The sequence below is a fragment of the Ambystoma mexicanum genome, chromosome 1p (assembly GCF_040938575.1).
Source record: "Ambystoma mexicanum isolate Mex_15411 chromosome 1p, UKY_AmexF1_1, whole genome shotgun sequence".
Classification (NCBI taxonomy): domain Eukaryota; kingdom Metazoa; phylum Chordata; class Amphibia; order Caudata; family Ambystomatidae; genus Ambystoma; species Ambystoma mexicanum.
In genome coordinates, this window is record NC_090921.1 from 1,456,734,345 (window position 1) to 1,456,754,798 (window position 20,454).

The following is a 20,454-nucleotide window of genomic DNA, read 5'->3' on the forward strand; positions in this document are numbered from 1 at the left end:
CACCAACTATACATCTATCTTTGCTAGCTTCTCCAACCAAATGCCAAACAATGTCGGAAAATGGTGCCAGACAACCTTACTTTAAAATACAAGCCCACTTGAAACCGCTCACACTACCAATCACATTCAGTCTATTCTGCAAGAACTTTGAACAGTCTACAAAGTATGTATGTAATTAATTTGTAAGGCGCCAACTCGCCCATAGGCATCTGAGCGCTACAACAGATACAGCAAACGGTAGAACATAATACATGGATAAGAAAAGCCGAACACAGGATTTAAAAAAAAAAAAAAAAAAAAAAAGCGCTAAACAAGTCAGTTACAATTCTTAAACTCGTAGTAGAAGTCAGCTTTCCCAGTGTGTTACAGCAGATCAGAAAGAAGGGGAGAATACTACAGCAACGGCCGGTGACAAAATGTAAGTCATTCATCAAGGACCACTACTTGTTTTGGATCCTCCGTAAAAGTCTAAAGTCCTGGGTCCTAATACAACTCTGCCAGCTTTAGACTGTAACCAGTTCAAAACTTTGTTCTGCATGGCATCTCTCGGTTCAGTGGCTTGTTGACCATATATCTTTGATCTGCAACCAATCCTTTTAAATACGGGTCCTTGATCTCTGGCATTGAAGTCGAATACGTAAATATCTACTCAAAGGGGGGCAGGTTGGATTAATGCTGGAACATCTAGGTACCAGCAAGTTTGGACGCTGTATGGTCATCTTACAGATTGGGCAGTTGAACCATCCGACATGGCTAGGTTTGTATTTGTATTTTATTTATTTGTAAAGCGCACCAGGCCCAAGGGCATTCGGGCGCATGATTTAGGTTACAGGTATGTTACAGGGTATATACAGCAATATAACAAGGGGAGGGAATAAAGGCAATTATAATGATAAAGAATGCAATTTTTGGAAAAATATACAATTATACAATTACTATACATAATAATGATCATGCAGCTAGCAGATTTGCGCAGGTGTAGCGGAGTGCCAGTGGATACTAGTAATCAGACGGCTCTTGGGCTGCCAGTCAGGCTCATATCCCCCAATATTCACTTGTGTCTCAAAAAAGGTGCCCTGCTACAGGGAACTGCTCAACTAGGCCCTCTTTATGGCACAAAGTTACCTTATTCCTCGTAGATTGCCTTTGTCGCTTAGAAGCTCCAATCCTCTAGAACAATCTCGCTCCTTTCTTCAGCGTTACACTATTCCCAGCGTTTCCCCTTCAAATGCTACATCCTAATTTTTTGTGCTACACAAAACCTCCACATGGTTGTAGTACACGTTTAGATGTCTGAACTAAATGGGCATATCGTGAAATAAACAAAAATGTGCCATATTGCATGATGTGCTGTATTCATTACAGATACTGAAGTGGAGCACATTTTGGATGAAGTGCAAAGAGTTTGAACTGGATTGTACAATAGTTTACCTTTTTGTTTTTCAGGATTTATAGATAATCGACAAAATAAAACAATGGTGCTCCAGCAAGTCTATTCCCATTATGCAATTGGTTGAAAGATTAGTCATACGGTATATCGGAATACTGCAGAAGTCCCATCTTTTGGTAGAATAATCATACTTTTTGCATCCTGCAACCGTAAAGCAGGTCACCCCTACACAATCTGCCTCCTTTCTAGCTGTTTTTGCCCAATAAAACCGAATAAAGCAAACTATTAGAGGGCACATTAAATAGAGTAAAAGGAAACTTCAGGTTTCTTCAAATGGGAAATTATACAAATCATTTAGTATTCCTTGAAAGCGAGTCGCTTTCAAGCAGAGGGAACGTTCCCTCAATAGGTACCTGGACTTGCACTCCTCGCAACTTCCTCCAAAAGGTCAACAATCCAGATTTTGCGCATTTCTGGCAAGGAAGGATTGAGGCCAAGTGCCCTTAACTCTAGAGCACAACTTCTAAAGCACAGATAGGCAATAATCTTCTGTTTTGTTTCTAAAGTCCTAATCGATTAACCTTGGGACAGGCATATGAAACAGTATTTATGCAAGTACCACCATTGACTCACGCCTTACCACATCAGAATTTCTTTCAAGAGGGACTGTGACCAGTCATCTTACTCTCACCAGCAACAACTCTGGCGTCGGAAGGGAGGAGCTATCAAGATGGCTACGGAGCCCAATATCTTGAAGTGATGAGGGTACAAGATGGGAGAAAACCAGACAATTACTACGTGCTACAGCAGAATGGAGGCACTAAGAAGAATTTGTAATGGTGGGGGGTGAAGGGTCTACACAGTGGATTTAGAGGTCTCTGACATAGAAAGTGTGTGGTGGTGCAAAGCAGTAATGGCTCCAACCAAGTCAGTGGGAGGAACAAAGACTAGCATGGTGGTCCACAATAATCTGACTAATTGAGCATCTGGAGGAAAGGTCCCTATGCAGTGATGTGTTCAAGAGACTAATCAAGTCTGCTACAAACAGTGTAGGTTTTTGTTGCATGTGCTCATGGTGGAGTGGAAGCACCACCTTGTTGTTTGTGATCAATAAATCACATCACAGCCAGGCACCAGTTTATTCAGGGTTGTAAGGAGAGTTATTGTGGACGTGGTCAGTTACGCGGAAAGCAAAAACTAATTTGGTTTTAGAAAAGGGGTCATAACACACAAGTAAACTATTCTGGCTAAACATTTTGAAAAATAAATCTTCATTAAGACGATTCAGTTGGAGTGAAATGATATAAATCTAGTTAAAAAAAAAATGTGCACATGCTCAAAGTTAACAATGAATTCTGTGCTCTGGCAAAGAAAGGTGCGTCCATTTTCCACCACGATGATCCATTGGCAGGGTTTATACGAGGACATTCAATTAAGGGTGGATTAGGGCTCTTATTTTTTTATTACTGGTTTATCGCCTAATGTAGGCTTTTAACAAGGGGGTGAAGAAACTTTTGTAGGGCTCTTATTGCAGCCAGGGGAGTGGCAGGATGTCTTGCACAGGAGCAAAAAAGCACGATCCGGACTTAGGATGTAGTCAGGGAATTGGGTTGTTTGTACAGCAGAACGTTGGAATATTTGCTGCCAGAACAGTTGCACGATTATCAGTTCCACGTGGTTGCACCATGAATAAAACGCTCAGTCATTTGCTTGCCAGCTAATAACCAGAGATATTTACCGGAAATGCTCAAATAGACAATAAAATCTATTACTATGGCAAATGGGTGGATGACAAACAGAACCGTTAAAAACACCAACATCTTTACAAATCCTACCGCACGTAGTCTGGGTGGGGACTACTGCAATTACTGTACTCCACGAAAACCCTAGCACTCTTAATGAGCTCTTTTCAAGTCAAAAGCCATGTCCCAATGGTAGGCGGGTTCTCCATTTACTGCTGTGTGTCAATGTAGGCATTTTATCCCCACTTGCCAGGTCTCTGTTCTACTTACTGCTGTATCTCAAATGTAGGCATCTTTTTCCCTTCCAGTACTGTATGCCAGTTCCAGAGGTCTCCATGCTGCTCAGTGTTTCAAATCTAGGTATTCTCCCTTTACTGCTTTATTCCATCTCTGAATGTTTCTCCGATTGCTGTTTTTTAAATCTAGGTGTGGTCTACTGCGTTTCAGCTCTAAGCGTTTCCTTACTACGGCTGTGTTCCAGTTCTAGTTGTCTCCCACTGCAATTTCCTCTCCAATTCTGGGTCCCCCCCACCCCAGCACAGTCCCAGTTGTAGGTGTGCCCATACTGCTCCTATATTTCCAATCTAGGTGTTCATCTCTTAGCAACTGTATTCCACTTCTAGGTGTTTCTCCACTGCTGTGCTTCAAATCTAGGGGTCTCTAGGGGATCTAGCAGAAAGACAGAAAGGTAGCCAGAAACGTCCTAAGGACTAATAGTATGAGGAGTGCAGACCACAGAGCCTAAAGGATAAGGCCACCAAAGTGCACATTCAGGAACCACCTCCCAGCCCTGCCCCATTCAAACCCTTCCCTCTCCCCATGGGTAGTATCACCACACATAACTCTAATCAAACTAGAGAACCCCCCCCCCTGCAAGCCACCAGCCACCAATAGAGTCACACTCACCCCTACCCACCCAGACAAAAAAAAAAGCCACCAAGAAAACCAAACTGTAAAACTAAAGAAAAACGAAAGCAACAAAAACTCTGAAAATGCAATGGTTGGCTAGTGCCCCTACAACCCAAACACAATACAAACTAGGTAGAAGGGAACCACACCAGGCCACTATATACCAGAGTACACCAATAAGCGAGACAGAAGAAAAAAAAAAGAAAGCAAATGTTACCCAACACCATACTTCGTTATGGACCACTTTCTAGAGCAGCATACGACCACCAGAACCTCACGGAAAAAGAGCAGAAACATGCAGAAGGAGAAAGATGGAACACCTTCACTCCATACACCACCAAACCCAAAGGGGGCCAACAGTGACTAGATACAGAAGAGGAGCCGGAAGTAGTCATGGACCCAATACAAAACATAGCTGACCTACTCAAATGTCAAAACAAACTCAACAGAACAAAACCCCCAGCATAAACGAGGAAAATCACCAGCAAGATCACACAAAGGCGAAAAGCAACATAAAACTGGACTCTATAGAAAGAAAAAAATACACTGCAATCTAATCAACGCAAGAGCAATGTCCAAACGCAACAGAACTATGATCTACTCTGCAACGCTGAAATTGATCTATTCATCACAGAAACCTGGCTAGATGAAGACTACAAAGTTACATTGTGCAGCTGTCTGTCCAACATCTTCAAATGCATACATGTAAACAGAAAAGAAAAGAGGGGGACTTGTAGCCTTTAGAGAACACCTACAGCTGACCCACGTAACATCCAAACTGCAAATCCCTCGTCTTTCACCAGACATCAGAGCCACAAACAAACCTCCCATTCATCTATAGACCACTGACGCATCCTTCAAAAGAGCTGTCAAGAACTTGGTCATCAAACAGGATCACTTGATCATCCTCTAGGACTCGAGGAAGAGAACGCAGAAATCACTAAGCCGCTTGAGACAATGGCAGATGGTGAAAGGTGTGCCACACCTGGCAGGACACTCTTGATGCAATTGATCTCAACAGCACCACCAATACAAATAGTATGACATGACCACCTCATTCCGTTTGTGATCCAACTACCACCAAAAGAAGCCAAAAAGCCACAAAAGTACCCCCCGATCTGGAATACCATCAAAAGCAATAACTTAAAACTAAAATCCTCAAAACCATCGATCACAACCATGAACGCAACTGATTTAGACGAAAAAGCAGACCTGATCCAGAAATGGATTATGGCAACAATTGACATCTCCTCCACGGACAATTTGATCATGAAAGAAAGCAATGGGAAGATGTTTCATACCCCACCTCAATACAATGAAGAAGAAAAAAAACTAGAACAGGAATGGAGGAAAAACGACTTAGCCAAATGAAGAATGTATGAAAAACAATCGACCATACAAAAAAGGAAACTCTTAAAGCTAAGAAATCCAATTACCGGACCACAAAAGCCATTAACACCCAGAAATAACTATTCACCATCGTAAACAGGATGAGAAATCCTACTGGATGCAATTAATTCACTCACTCTCTCTTTTCCCTTGTCTGCTACCAGTTGCAAACTCAGACGGACTCACCTCTATGCTCGCATCCCATGGCTCACTCAAGCCTGCGCCACACATCCAACATTGTCATGTACTCTTGTCCACCCAGGGAGCATTACTTCAGAACAATCCCCACCTGATGCGCTTCCCTTTTTGCTACAGAAGGAACTCATTGTTTTCATGGATTTTTCAAGTCCCCTAGCAAAACCTCAAAAACAATTGCCTTTGTGTCCAAACTTCAGATTTGTTTGGGTTATTGGAATAAATGTCACAAGAACACTTAGACCATTAGTTACAATATAATTGGCTCTTTACAGGCCCTTTATTCATACTCCATAAACATACATAAAATAGAGTAAATGCAGCTTGTTACACATCGACATATAGCTAGATTTAGACTTAGAACAAATACATCACTGTTAGTGCAGCTGTAGAGAACACCTTCATCTCGCCCATGGCAACACCACCAAGTCCCAAGGCAGGTAGGCAGAGATAGCACTTCAACTAACAGGATCTGGAGCAGAGCATCCACCATCTCAGCGACACTTTTCCCTCCCAGAATTCCAACTAACTTGGCAGATTCTTCTTATGGGGTGAAAGTCCCTGCCTTCCATAGGTTAGCGACTGCCCCCAGCTGGAGTGACAGACAGCAAGCACTGGAGGTGCTCTTAGAGTGGAAAGTGAATGGTCAAAATGGCCATGCCCCTGCACCATGTTTTGCAGAGTTGGTGAGAGTGAGCAAGTCTCATACTTCATTCAGTACTTGCATGAGTCCACCATAACATTGCACAGGGTATGACCACCACAAGGACATCACCGATTAAATCCCACATAGTTAATACAAAACTACTCCTACATATTTCATACTTTCACAGTAAATTGTATTCTGCACTCGTTTCTTTCAATGTAGTGTACAGTGAAAAATACTAAGTGCATACAGACAGGATTACGAGTAGTATATAAGCATGATGTACTTTGGAAGGTGATCTGTTATATTGGAATACAAATTCATAATTTATTATACAAATTCCTAATTTATTTTCTAAAGAAATTACAAAATATATTAGTAATGCAACTGCCATGTTTATAATGAAATATTTACTTTAACCCCTTAACTGCAAAGGGTCCCTCAACCCCCCAGTGCCAAGGCCTTTTTTTGATGATTTCGGTATGTCACCTTTCTATGCCTTGTAATTTTTTTCCCCACATGTAAGCGACCAAGGAATCCTAGTTTGCTGTACGGGGGGTGAGCGTAAAGGGAGAACATTGTTTTTTTTTCAGAAAATGATGTGCAAAGAAGCCTGTGGTTTTTTTCGTTGCAAGTGTTAGGAGGCAACAACTATGTAGGGAAAGATTCCATATGGGGAGAAAAAATAATTTTAAAAAAGAAAAAAAAAGGTATGTGGTGGACATGGTTGGTTGGCCCAGTAACACAATGGCTTATGTGAATGAATTTTTAGAAAAACAAAGTTTTGCTACATTCAACCCCCCTCTGCCCCCCCCCGCCCCCCCCCCCAGTTAGGAACCACAAAACAAGCAATACCACAAGCCAAAAACAGAGCCATGGTACACAGGAGTCTTATGCTTACGGCCTAAACAGATGTACTTAGCACGTGTAAAAAGGAAAACAAATGTAGTGAGGAAGGACAAGCAGATTTTTGGAAAGCGCACAGGCAGACCTATTGAAGGGTAGGTGACTTGTGCAGGTTACAAAAGCGTATAGTGACTAAATGTAGGTCACATTTGGGAAATGAAAGGGTTGTGTGAAAAAGGCAGCAGCAAATGGGTCGAAACGTTATGAAAGCCACGAAACAACAAATGTCGTACCTTCACGCATTCCACAGGTGTCGCGAAGAAAACGGGACTTCACATGTGTGGGTGCACCTACCCGGGCGCAAAGGGAAAAGGCTAAAAACACGGGTAACCCCAGTCTTTCAGCAGAGCAGATTTTCAGGAATTTTGCTCATGTGGACAACCTACAGATTTGGGCCTAGGGTGTTGAAGCCACCAAGGAAAAATGGGGAACCCCATGCATTTCCGAAAAGACACCCGTGGGCACCACCTTTCCACTAAAAGCATCCATGGAGGTACAGTGGCCCACCCAAAACAAGTTATAGTTTTCGTATTATTGATTTGCCCCTTTCCTAGGGGTAGAGGGGCATTAGTGCCCATCTGCCCCCAGGGTGGGCAAAACATACTGCCTCATGCATTGGGAGGCCATTCCAATGTTTCCTGGTGGCCCTCTCCCCCCATCCCAAATGGATGGGGGCACATCCCATGTACTCCTTCCTAGGGGCAGATTGCACTCGCCATCTGCCCCCAGGGAGAGCTCTCATGAGATTTGGGGACGGGGAAGAGGGCCAACCCCTTTTCCACTAAAACATCTGTGGTGGTTCAGCAGCCCCCACATCCATCCAAAACAAGTCAGTTTATTTTTAACTAACCCCCTTTTAAGGGACAAAAAAACCTGGTGGTCTAGTGGGCCCCCACCCAAATATTTATATTTGTTTTTACTTTTTTTGTTTTGCCCCTTCCCTAGGGGCAGAAATCCGACCACAGGGAGGGCTACATGAGTTGCCCCCCCAATCCAATCCCCAGGCCGTGAGGGGGGGCGGAGGGACTTCCCCCTCACATAGCCCAGGGGCTGGATTACAGTTTTGTGCGATCCATGCTTTGCAGGGAATCGCACAAAACAGAGTGCCAGAAAGGAGGAGCTAGCTCATCCTTGGCACTGTGAACATAGTGTCAAAGACAAGATACCTCGTCCTTGACACTTCAGCGGTTAATATTCCAATTAGTCAGCATTAAAAACTTTTAAAAAAAAATCTTAGCCAAACTTTGAATTCTTAATATTCTATACTATCACAATGCACACAGGCACATATTCTATTATCAAACATCATTTGGTGTTCATAACACTATTAAATAGGTTTCCACTTCTGCCCTTTTTTATTACATATAATTATATAAGGTTTGAGATTCCTGAAATAGAATCGGGTACTTAATGGCTTACAAATACATGAAATACAAACCATTTACATAACGTTACACATTTTTGTTTTAAATTGTATACGCTGTTAAGGACTGCAAATTAGTGCTCCACACATAATCATGTGATACTACTGTATCAGTGCATTGTTCCAAGTCATGTTTATTATTGTTTTAGGTGAAATGAAATAAAATATGTACCAAAAGAGGTAAAAAAAAAAAAAATAAAAAAAAAAAAAAGATCGTCTAACATAATAAATGTCATTTATGAAGCAATTATTATCAGTGATGCCATCATTGTGGCCATACACGGCGCAACAGAGGGGCACATAGTTAAGTTGGACTTGATTCAAATGCATGTGCTGAATTTCAGGGGTATACCTTAGTTACCACAGGGCCTACTAGCCATGGCTAGTGCCATGTTGCATAGTTTGAGGTCTCGCAAGCCATGGCCGTGGCATCCATCTGCTGCACCAATAGCTTTCTTTTGGGCTCCCTAGCCATGACCACTAGCCATCTCACACCATTAATGTGTTACCAAACACCAATTGCCCCGATGTAGACACTGCAGGATGTTAAAGTAAATTAATTTTCCAACTCCTTATTCCCATGATAATTTCACAGTATTTCCAATAACACAAAATTCCTGCGGTAAGAGTAGTTCACCGATTCCTGCAAAAACAGGAAAAGTTGCTCAGAATTTTAAGTCTTCAGACCTGCAACATGTGTACCCCTTTCTTCCAGGTTGCCTCACTCCACACAATTGCTTTTTAGCTCCCTAAACCTCACCCAAAACCCCTTGCAGCGTTGCAGCAGTAATCTCAAGAGTCCCACGGTCTTCCCCAGATAAACCAAAAAGGTTATGCCCTTAACTGGCTCCCAACACAAATCCCCAACACCACATGACGTCTTCTTTCCCACTCAGTACCTCTAGCCTGATGCGATTGGCATTTATATTGCACCTACGGCCATGCCATCTGAGCAGTGTCATTCAAAACAATCCATGTTTTCCTAGGAGTGACTACATAAACAGAAGAGTCAAGTAGCTTTCTGAAGTCGAGAACATTAGATTCTGTAAGGTTGTGAGTTCATCCCAAGTTTGATGGCATCTTTTCACTTCCTCGCAATAGCATCTTTCATTTGCGGCTTCACCCGGCAATAGCATGAAAGAACTAAAAACTGGGCAAGGAAATGGCACATTTTAATTTCCGAAAAGACTCAGAGCATACAACAGGGACACCCCGATGTCTCAAATATTTTAAAAATTACTTGCTGAATTTACCCCAATTCAGTCAAGGAAATTAGTCAATGTTTCGTATTTGGCCCAAATCCGACTAGCGGTTTTTGTACTACGGCTGCTAGAAAAGAAACCGCACTTTACTCTATGGGAAAATTAACAGGCTTTTCATTTTATATAGTATATTGTTCCAAAAATATGCATTTTTAAGGGCCCTTGACAAACTAGGTTTGGCAACTAAATCCACACAGCAAGTAAAACATTAGCAATAGAAACTGGGGAAAAATAGCTTCTTTTAATTTCTGAAAAAGACTCTGCTGCAAAGCACCATGGGAGATCTAGCTATTTTTTGGAGCAGGGGGCCACACTTTCCACGTTGAATATCCTGGATGGATTTACCCCAAACCGGTCCTGCAAATTGAGTCAATGCTTCAAGCCCATATTATTTGGTCCAAATACGACGTCCCCCCCACCCTCCCCCCACCGGTTTTTGCGCTTTGGCTTTGACTATTGGAAAATGAATGGAAGTAGGTCAAAAGCAGCCTTTTTTGCATTCTTATTAACTTTATTTCTAACAAATCTTTACCAAAATGTAAAGCTGAGGGTCTGGGGGGTGTGAGACAAAGTTGTTTGAAAAATGTCATACAAATCACTCTAGCAAGCAAAAAAGCAGTCCCGTTCAACACAAAATTTAGCTGTGCATCAGTAGCCTAATTATATACAAATATAGATTTACTGATTGTTCTAGGTGGTAATACCCATTCGTACAATAGAGTTATAGTTACAGCTGTTGTCTAAACAAAATTCTTGGAACTAGAAAGACATTACAAAAATAAGCTAACGTGAATAAAGTATTAAAAACAAAAAGATTCGAAAGTGGCTTATGCACCACAATAGTGAATTGTGCAATAACAAAATGTTAGCTAAGAATTGGTGCAGTCACACAGACTACACAAGACTCACCTTCTTGGTATTAGGTAACCATAGGTCTGTACTACACAAGTTGTTAGTGTGAGCAGCCAGGCCCATCTCATGGGGATAAACGTGAGCTGTACTGATGGAATGAGTCAATACAAGTAACCAAGTAAATCTTATACTCAAGGTTTCAGGTCTAAATTATTTACACACATAGTTACCATTCTTTTAAAAAGGCAATTGTTTTTAACAGTTCAAGCTAACTTTGGAAATAGTTTTCAAAATCAGTAAAGTTGGTGAATACTCTTTGGATATGCCAATACATTTCTCCTACAGTATCAATAACAAGGATAGTATTGCACTTATATATAACACCAATATACTTTTTAGACTCTGGGTTTCAGAAAGGAAAGGTTAAGGAAAAATAGAAAGGTTAGAACATACTTTCAAGTGAGGACAGTTGGAATCCTCCAACGAAATCTAGGTAAGCTGTTCCCAGCAGTAGAAGTGTTCAACTCATTGAAGGACAAGCAATGCCAAAGTCGATGTATTCAGAAAGATGTCTTTAGGGAGCCAGGAGAGCCAAAGTCAATTGGACAAGTCTATAATTCTGATGCACTTCTTGGATTTTCACAAAGTCAGATCGTTCAGAAATCACTGTAGGAACACAAGCTGTTACGCCTGTGCAAAAGGAAGTTGAAATCAACTCAAGCAGGTGCAAATCAAAGGGAGAAAGCACAACTTAAGGTGAAGAGGTAAGTACCCAACGCCCAAAATGTACCTCTGGTTTGAAAAGTGGTCCAGCTGGATGTTGAAGCAGACCCTGGTTCCTGAGCCTCAGTTGTGGGGGCAAGATGGAGGACGTTTGGACAGCACCTGCCGCAGTACTCAGGAAGGACTACAGCAGCTACGGGCTCTCTTTGAATCAGCGGCACTTTGCAGTTTCAGCACCTCGCAAACAGCACTGATGCAGGTCGAATCTTGGTTTGCACTTTCCTTGCTCCCTCGGTCCTGGATTCTGGATCGCGATCTCCTGCTTCTGGAGTGTTCTTAGGAGGCTCCTGGAGCTTTTGGCCAGATGTGTTGCACGGCAGATGTTGCACTCTCCTATGGACACTCGACCCCTGGCATTGGGCTTCTGCATCAACGGAGAGGCACAGCAAGTCAGGGATTGCACACAAGTGGTTCATCTCGCAGGGTTAGTTGGTCCCACTAACGCAAGGGAAGAAGTCATCCAGTCCGGAGCTTCTGTTGATCTGAAAAAGGAAGTCAGCATAGGAGCAGAGCTTCACCGTTACTTCGAGGTCCAGGAGGTTGCAGCGGACTGCTCTTCACAATTTCTACTTCGGATGTTTCTTCCAGTGGTCGACTGCCTCTAGTCCCAAAACACTCGCCTTTTAAGCACATGTTCCCATTCATGCACAGCCTAGGCTGTCAATCACAGCAGGGAGGCTGTCCTTCCTAGACAGCCAGTCGGCCAATCAGGACTGGCTTTGTTCAGGCACACCTAGAGACAAAGGACAGGGGAGTCGGGCCCCTCCTTCACAACCTGTCCTTCCAGACACTGGAGCCAGGGGCGGGCTTCAGGGCTGAAGCCTGGTAAAGGCAAAACACACAAAGGGCTCAAATCTCTCAACGCACAGAGTAAAAGCCAAGAAAGACCTCACAAACAGAAAATGGCAAAAAAAGAAGACGGGCCATTTTGACAAAATGCACACCCATGGGTGCTGTACTACAGCGGAGGGTTCAGCCTGCGGTAGTAAAGCACACTGGCAGTAAAAATTAAACCACTGGCACCAGCCAGTTAAAGTAGGGAGGGTAACAAAAAAGGTTACATGAGAAAGTAGGATAAGGGGCTACTACGTACCCCTCCCCCCAGCACTCCACATAAGATGGTGTCTGCTGGACCTACAAGGTAGAAAGGTAAGTAAGATCAATTTCTCCTCACTATTCTTGTGAGCAGTAGTTCACCCAAGAAAAGGCATTTGAAATCCAAAGGATTTCCCAGTGACACTGCACTGAGGGTGCACAAAAAGCAGATTCCCATGATAACAGTGAAAATATAAAATCCAAATCAGGGAAACACACGCAAGTGAGAAAAAGGTCCCACCCACTCAGGAGCTCAAATTAAGAAGTCCCAAGTATAGCAAAAGAGCTGGGGGTCTCTAAGGTGGGAGGAATTCAGCAAAGAAATTAAAATTCTCCCCAACACAAATACTTCCACAATATTAAATCAAACCATTAAGAAAGCACTCTAAAACACTTGCAGCTAACCAACTTCCGAGTATAGGGTTGTAACACTTCACATGTAGATGTTACATTACCGCCTTTTTAAGCTTTTGTTGAGATTGCCACTGGTATTAGCAAGAATCAACACCTACTGGTTAGTTAATCTACTCTATTGTAGCTAGACATTTCCTGACAGGTTTCAATCCTCCTTCTGTTAAAATACAATTAGCGGCACTTGGGGTTATTCTGGGCTATTTTCATGTGAAAACGTGTTCACATCGCAACAAACTCTGGTTTTCACTCCATCGAAGGTCAATTTGGTTAATGTTTTCATAGTAACACTTGAGCTTGTCTTCATCGTATATTTAACCACCACCATTTCTGTTGGGTCAAGTGCCTATCAAATAGATAATTGGCTGGCATGCTGCTGTTAATCCAGCACGTAGATGACTTGATGGGGTCACCCTCATGAAGCCTTTAGTCTGCGCTTCTTTTGCTAAACACGACACACCAATTAAGTATTCATCTTGCAGTAAATTATGACTTTACTGCATCGTTTATGAAGCATTATCATGAGATGTAAGTGTGACGGCAGGAGGTCCCAGGAACACATCAACCGCTCAGAGCCTCAGAGTAACTGAAGATACCCGAGCTGCATCTAAAGCAGGACAGCCAGGGTACAGATCCGCCCACTAAGAGAAAAGTTATTAGCAATAGAATTTTCGGATTTCCAATGACTCAAAACTCACCTGAACTATAGGGCGGCAACTGCAGTCACGGTCAGTTAACATTTTACTGTAAAGTCCAACAGAAACAAAACTAAAATAAACTTAAACCCCCAATAGCCAAATGGGTTAACACCAAAAGATACATGAGCAGTGTGTGAAAGAGGGATGGTTTATGGATGGTGATTCTGGTTGCATTTTGAACTGTTGAGTTTCTGCTTTGCAACCATGTAGTCCCTTAAAGTATATTTGACCGATTTTGAATGTCTTAAGGCAGGTCTTAAAATGTGCACTCTGACTAGCAATTTGCAAGTAATCAACACTTGCCAAGTAAAGACTGGTGTGCTGTCTGTATGAAGGGGCCAGTGTGGTTTGAAGTAAAACAATAAAAGCGTCCTTTTTTTGCAAGGTTGCATATCGAACCAAAAATCAACTACTTTCAGAATGCCCTGCAAACTGCTTTACATAGTCAAAAAATTAACACGAGTTCTTCACCTGTGTAACTCGCCAAAAAAGTTGTAGTTACGTTATTAAACTGTGGCAGCACATTGAAAGACCCACACAGATCAACCAAAAAGTATTACCTCAGTGAAGTTGATCTTGTCTCCTTTGAACATTTGGTCCCTGGCCTTTTCAACACCCCTTGACTTTGCCTGGAAAGAGGAAGAAAACAAAAAAAATGTGGGAGCTCGTGAACCGGTATAAAAAATTTAAAATTAATAAGAAAAAACAATCGACAAGAGACCAATACTGGACTGCCACAACACAAAACCCAATGCGTTGAAACCACCATACCTAAACATGACAGGTGGGATGCTAGATAGCATGTGCTGACCCAGCTACTGGAAATGAAGCTCACAAAAGAAAAGTCTCACCACTTCGATCAGCATCTTCATTACTTCTTCTGTTACACGGTTCTTTGAATAATCCACCAGGAGATCTCCATCCTCGGTTTTGAGAGTTAAGCTGGAAAAGGAAAAATTTAAAAGTGAATAAATTGATTTGTCTAGGGGCCAACTTGAATAACATTGGCAGAAAAACATTTCAGCTCAGGAGATAAATGTCATTTTCTAAACCGGAGGGGGGAAAGGGTCATTTGATTATTAAATGATGACATTGAGATTTGAGTGCATTCGGTTCCAACAAGAGACTTGTCAGACAGAAAACCTATGGCTTTTATTTGGGGTCCCACTGACCGAGATATAGTGCTTTCAGGGGTCTAAACGGCAGATGCCACTTGATTTCCTAAATACGTCAGGGAGAGAAATTCTCTACAAACTACCATGCTGGGAGCACAAAACTAGTGTGCTGCTGTGCTAGAATGTTGTAGGCTGGTGCATACTACATTAAAAGTCATATTAAAGTGACTGATATTTGACATTCAACAGTTAGTGTTACATTACACTTAAGGAGACAAGCTGGCCAGTCGAGGTAATCAACTAAACAGTAAATATTCAGCCACCACTAAACAAGACCTTTTAATGTACAATTTATTTAGGTCTAGGATAGGGAGAGACTGACGCTTTAGTCAAGAGTGACAGCTATGTATATCACTACAGCCAAAAATCATCCAACAGTCATATGGTCGAACTTTAGAATATACTTAGCAAAAGCCGCTTTATCATAAACCATTATTATATTAGTACTCGACTGTTGCCTGATGTCTTTTTAATTCATCCGATACATGCTTTGTCTCAACCTTGCACTGTAACTGCTTGAACGATGCCTGTGTATGTCCACCAAGTGTTGCCGAGAGGGAAATCAACAACAATGTGACGGCACTGTAAGACGTATGGCAAAGGTCATCCCACCAACTGTGTTACTACTACACGTGTGTGCCGTGCCAAGCTACCTGCCGTGTGTCAGAAGGGACTTATCCCAAGACCAGTAATGAGGCGATGAAATAAAACAATCATTGATGCACAAGACCTTGGTGGAGGAGGCAAGGGATAATACCAGGAGATTGAATTTATTTGGTGATATGTAAAGCACTCACTGCAACAGTTTGCCATGATGCCGGAAGGTACCTCATTTAAGGTTAGTGAAGAGGTGGCAAAGGGAAGAGTACAAATAAGAGGCACAGGAATTCCATTGCATCGATACTGTATTAGCGCTTTTCATCCCGCAGATAAGCATTTGTTAAGACAGACGACGCATAAATATATTACTTGTTCACATAAGGACCATTTGGAAAAAAAATAAAAATAAAAAGCAACCCGATAGTTAAGATTTTCGTGCACTATGTCAATCCAATGTTTTGTGGTCCAGACGATAAACTATGAAAGGTTAGTAGTTGGTTAAGAGTTTTATAGCAGGATACAAATTAATACAAGTGACAAACAACCAGTGTCACGTCAGTGTAGCGATGCCGTCTGCATGCAATAACTAGGGAGGCAAACTACCTAGGAATCTACATTTTGAGAACGCAGACAATCTGGATACGTCATGGTCTTTCGCAATCACCTTTTATGAAGGACAACCAGCAGGTGAATCCTATGCAGGAGTGTACCCAGATAAAAACATCTACCTCTCTCGATGGGGAACAGAGCGTCACACAGCAGATAACTACTCCCCGAATGCAAGGCAATGCATGGAAGGCTCCATGCGTATTGTGCACCAATGAATATCACCAGCATTTAACTTAAGCAAGTTAAATGCAAAATGATTACTGCACCCCTTTAAGTGTAGTGATACCCCAACCCCCTCACAATTCTCTAGGTACCGTTCAAATGTTAATTCCCAGTTTGTGTCAGGCCCGACTTATGATAAATCAAATCGGGGACATATTGACCCAAGACAAAAATGACCCATGGTAACTCGTACCTCCACCCACTCCCCACCCGAAGGGCCACCATCCTCTCATTGAACATATCTTTATTAAACAAGGAAGTTGCATTGCCCGTGCTAAACCTCAAACAAATATTGAGCATGCCAATCCTTTTGTACTGCCATTTGCCATGCAGTCACTGTTTGCTAGCAACGACCATCATAGCCAAGGTACTCACTGAATTTGGTAGGCGGAAATTAAAAACAATGCTTTCACTTCTGCACAAATCCTCCAATGCTTATGCTGCAAGGGAATCCCTCCCACACCTTTACTTGCACCTCCTCCATCTTAATCCATACATGCGAGGTGGTCACTCAAAAACCAAACCCTGAAATAAATGTTTTTTTTTTAACTCTTCCCCCCCCACCCCTCATTTCCCTATCAAAAGCTCTTAAGAGCTAAGACACATTGCTTCACTCAGTTCAAATACTTGGTGTGCATTCTAGGTAGGGTTAATAAGTTGAGGTTTTGTAGCTTACAATTTTAACTAGGGGTTAGAGGGGAGGTTCTGTGTTACTAGTAGATTAACAGATTTAAACCCTTGAGAAGGCACTTGAAGATGGGACGGTTGTGCATTGAGAGCTACCAACTTGCAAGAAGAGGTCTGGCGAGGGAGGAGGGTTGAAAAAAGTGGAAGTGGGAAAATCGAGCATTTTTAAAGAGTGGAAACCCAAAAACATGCAAGCACTGAAATGGAGACAAAAGGTGGATCTTCTTGGTGACTAGCAGGGGGGTTCTTGCAGTGTTGGCGGTAGAGGAGATGAAGTGATGGTCGGCAGCAATGTTTGGGGGAGTGGGGCATTGTGTGTTGGGAGATGGAGCTCAACTCCATCAAAATGCAAGTAGTCCAGAACAGCCCAGTATCAGTGGCTGACAGGAAGCTAGAGGCATCATGGAGAGTTCTAGGAAAAGGAACGAAAAGTGGTGACAGCAGAAGTTAAATGCCATGGGAGATGCAGTATAGGGTAAAGAGAAGCAGGAGGCATGCTCCTACCAGGAGAGTGGTGGATCTAGAAAGTACATGGACCTTAAGAGGGTCAGAATAGGTGAGAAATAAGAGTGTCGAAGGATGCAGAGTTAAGTCGATGGAAGAAATGTTGTTCTGGTGTACAGAGGCAAGAAGGTTTGAGGGAGGAGTGGGCGGTTTAGGTAGAGTAATGGTTGAGGAACAATGAGTAGTGTGTGCGCATCGTTTACCAGGCAAAATATTCATTCCCAGACATCGGAGCACACAGGGCAGTAGAGCACTGAATGATCTACCAGTCTTAGTATTACCATGCACATATTTCCATCAGCTGGTTCAATTCCTAATTCTGCCGGTCATTTGAGTTAACGTTCCAGCTTTTGAAGTGGTCAGCTTGCCTAAGGTTTTTTTTTGTTTAAGGATGTGAAACGTTTTTCTGTTACAAGTCCAAGTCAGATTTGCATTATTGAAAGTCGCCAAGATTTTTAGCTGTACTAAAATACATTTTTTAAATAGTTTGTCTATGACAAGTCAGGTGTAATTACTACACAGTTATCGAACAAAAAGCAAGGGAGCAAAAGTCAAGGAGGCCAAGTGGCATAGGAAACCCATTGAAGGGATTTACACCACAGATAAGGCAGAGGGTTTAAAGAAAGGAGACTCTTAGCAACCACTACTGCAAGTGGAACAAATCTCGTGTTCAGTGCATTATCCTTGAAAATAATGAAAGCTACCCGTTTGTGACAACAGTATCTTTAAGTTAATTTCTCCTAATGCTTCTATTCCACAGCATGACCAGGCCGCATGGAATCACCACGTTTCAGACATGTATCAGGTCTGGAGGGATCTTAGCACGTGTTAGGGCTGAGAGGTTTCTAGACCATGCAAAGACCTGTAGCCACAGCTCTTATAGGCTAATGCAGCTAGTGAAATGGGAGAGTGCACAAGGCCAGTTATGGGAGTACAGGGTAGAAGGTTGATTTTTCTCTAAGGCTTACTTACCTCTTCCCCACAGTATGCGACTCCCCTCTAGATCTACCAAATGACACTACACACAACCTCCCACCCCCGACCCCGTTCCCCAGACAGCTGCCAAAGGCCTAGCCATTAGCACATCAAGCCATGTCTAAGCTCTTCACTTTAGCCTCACCACACACCCTCACAGCAGCTAGCTACACACAAGTTCTAATCAATCAGATCCTAAACTCTTCCCTACGGATAACATACTCCCAAGTCGCTCGACCAAACCTATATAAAAAGCGGATTGGCACACAGGAATGGGATGCACCCTGCAACACCACACATCTTCCCCCACTAATTTCTCTGTTTTAGAGCCACGCACAGGACACCAAAACTGGCATATGGGCACTTTACAAGACCAGTTACATTACCTTGCATCATATACTTGCGCCATGCTTGGAAATGCTTTAGTCAGTGTAGCTATCCCCAAAAACCACACCATGCTGGTCAAGAGTTAAACAGCAGCACCATGCCCCCATATTCCCTATAATGCACCCTGCAGGGTCAGGCTTTAGACAGCAATGCTATCCACCCACAGAAAAAGCCCACGGGCCACAATCAAGTAGAAAATGACCAGGAAACCAAAGAGCACATACAGCCAAGTATTGTCATAATTTCTGGAACCAACTTCAAAACTAGGCAAATATTTCTGAGATACATCCTTAGGAAACCATACAAAGTGGTGTAAAAGATGTAAATATTAGAGTACAAGTCAAGCCATCCTTACTCCAGAAAGGCAGCATCCTCCAGCCCTCTTATGTACCGTAAATAGCTATCAAAAGGCAAAGTGAACATTTATGGCTCCAGGAGACAACTCACAACTTGTGAAAAAGCTAATCAAGGTCAACTTCTCCCTACCACTGAAGGATAGCCCTTAAAGTCTGGATGAATAAAAGTATGCCAGTTCTTACCCTGGGTTCCATCATTCAGCTATGGCGCAGATTTCTAGGGAACTTTGTCGGGAGATCCGTACTGAGGTGCCTGAGAGACAGCAACTCAAGAATCAAGCATTATTAGGCTGTCCATTCTATTCACCCCCACACAAATTCCCTTTCGCTCGTTGTGGGCATGATTTTCAGCACCATAGGCAGCCCCTTGACGCAAAGGGATGGTGCACCCAGCTTCAAGCAACACTTTGAGGAATTAATACTACACCAATCTTTCCTGCTCCTCGTTTCATGGTGAAGAACCCTTTGCTGAGTTGCAGCATTACTCAGCAACCAAAATGTGTGGAAATCCTCAGACTCAACAGAAAATATGTTGCTCATGCCTACAGCCAAAACCACTGGATGGACTTCACCAATTGCATCAGAAGCAGGAGCTTGGTCACACTTCCGTAAATATGGTGTCAATCCATCCAGTATTTATTTATTTAAACTGCCAAAAGGTAGGTAAAACAAATCTGGGTCCAGTCCACTACCACTACCCTATTCGGTCTGCGGACATTTCCCTTAACCAATCAGGGGATGGCTGTTAGCGGGCAGTGTACGCGCCCACTGATGGATGGTGAAAAGTGTGAGGTGCGTCATTTTTTGAAACTGTTGCAATGTTGGACCCGCGGACAGCTTCTGTGAACGAACAGTTTGGAAAACACATTTAGGGTTATTTGATGGCTGAAAGAGGGTATGGGGAGGCAATAGAGATGATCTGTAGCTGTTTTTATAGCTAAAAAGGGTTTACAGCCACCAAGTAGGCGGTCAACAGTGTCCGCGGACCAATGGTTCAGGGTGAGTTGTTTGAAGGTGTATTGTACATACCATGTCGTTGAATTATCTTGTGGTGGTTGTTGCCAGATTCTTGGGGGCATGGCCACTGGCAACACATAGTATTGTAATGTGTATAGCAATTATAGGTAATGCAGGGGGAATGGAGTATACAGTATTAGTACTATGGTGGAATGATACAATGAAAGTGTATATAGCATTTAGGATTGTACTACAATTGAAGACTGTGCTCCTTGATGGCT

At 42.6% G+C, this 20,454-nt stretch overlaps 1 protein-coding gene across 1 annotated transcript in view; it reads right to left on the reverse strand.

Annotated features, from left to right (window-relative positions):
- The window catches only part of GPI (glucose-6-phosphate isomerase), a 141,354-nt gene that overhangs the window by 104,393 nt on the left and 16,507 nt on the right, over positions 1–20,454 (reverse strand). The window contains exons 2-3 of the mRNA XM_069607098.1: positions 14,553–14,643; positions 14,262–14,330 (exon numbers count right to left, since the gene is read on the reverse strand). Of these exons, the coding sequence (XP_069463199.1) occupies positions 14,262–14,330; positions 14,553–14,643 (160 nt within the window). The remainder of the gene's footprint in view (positions 1–14,261; positions 14,331–14,552; positions 14,644–20,454) is intronic.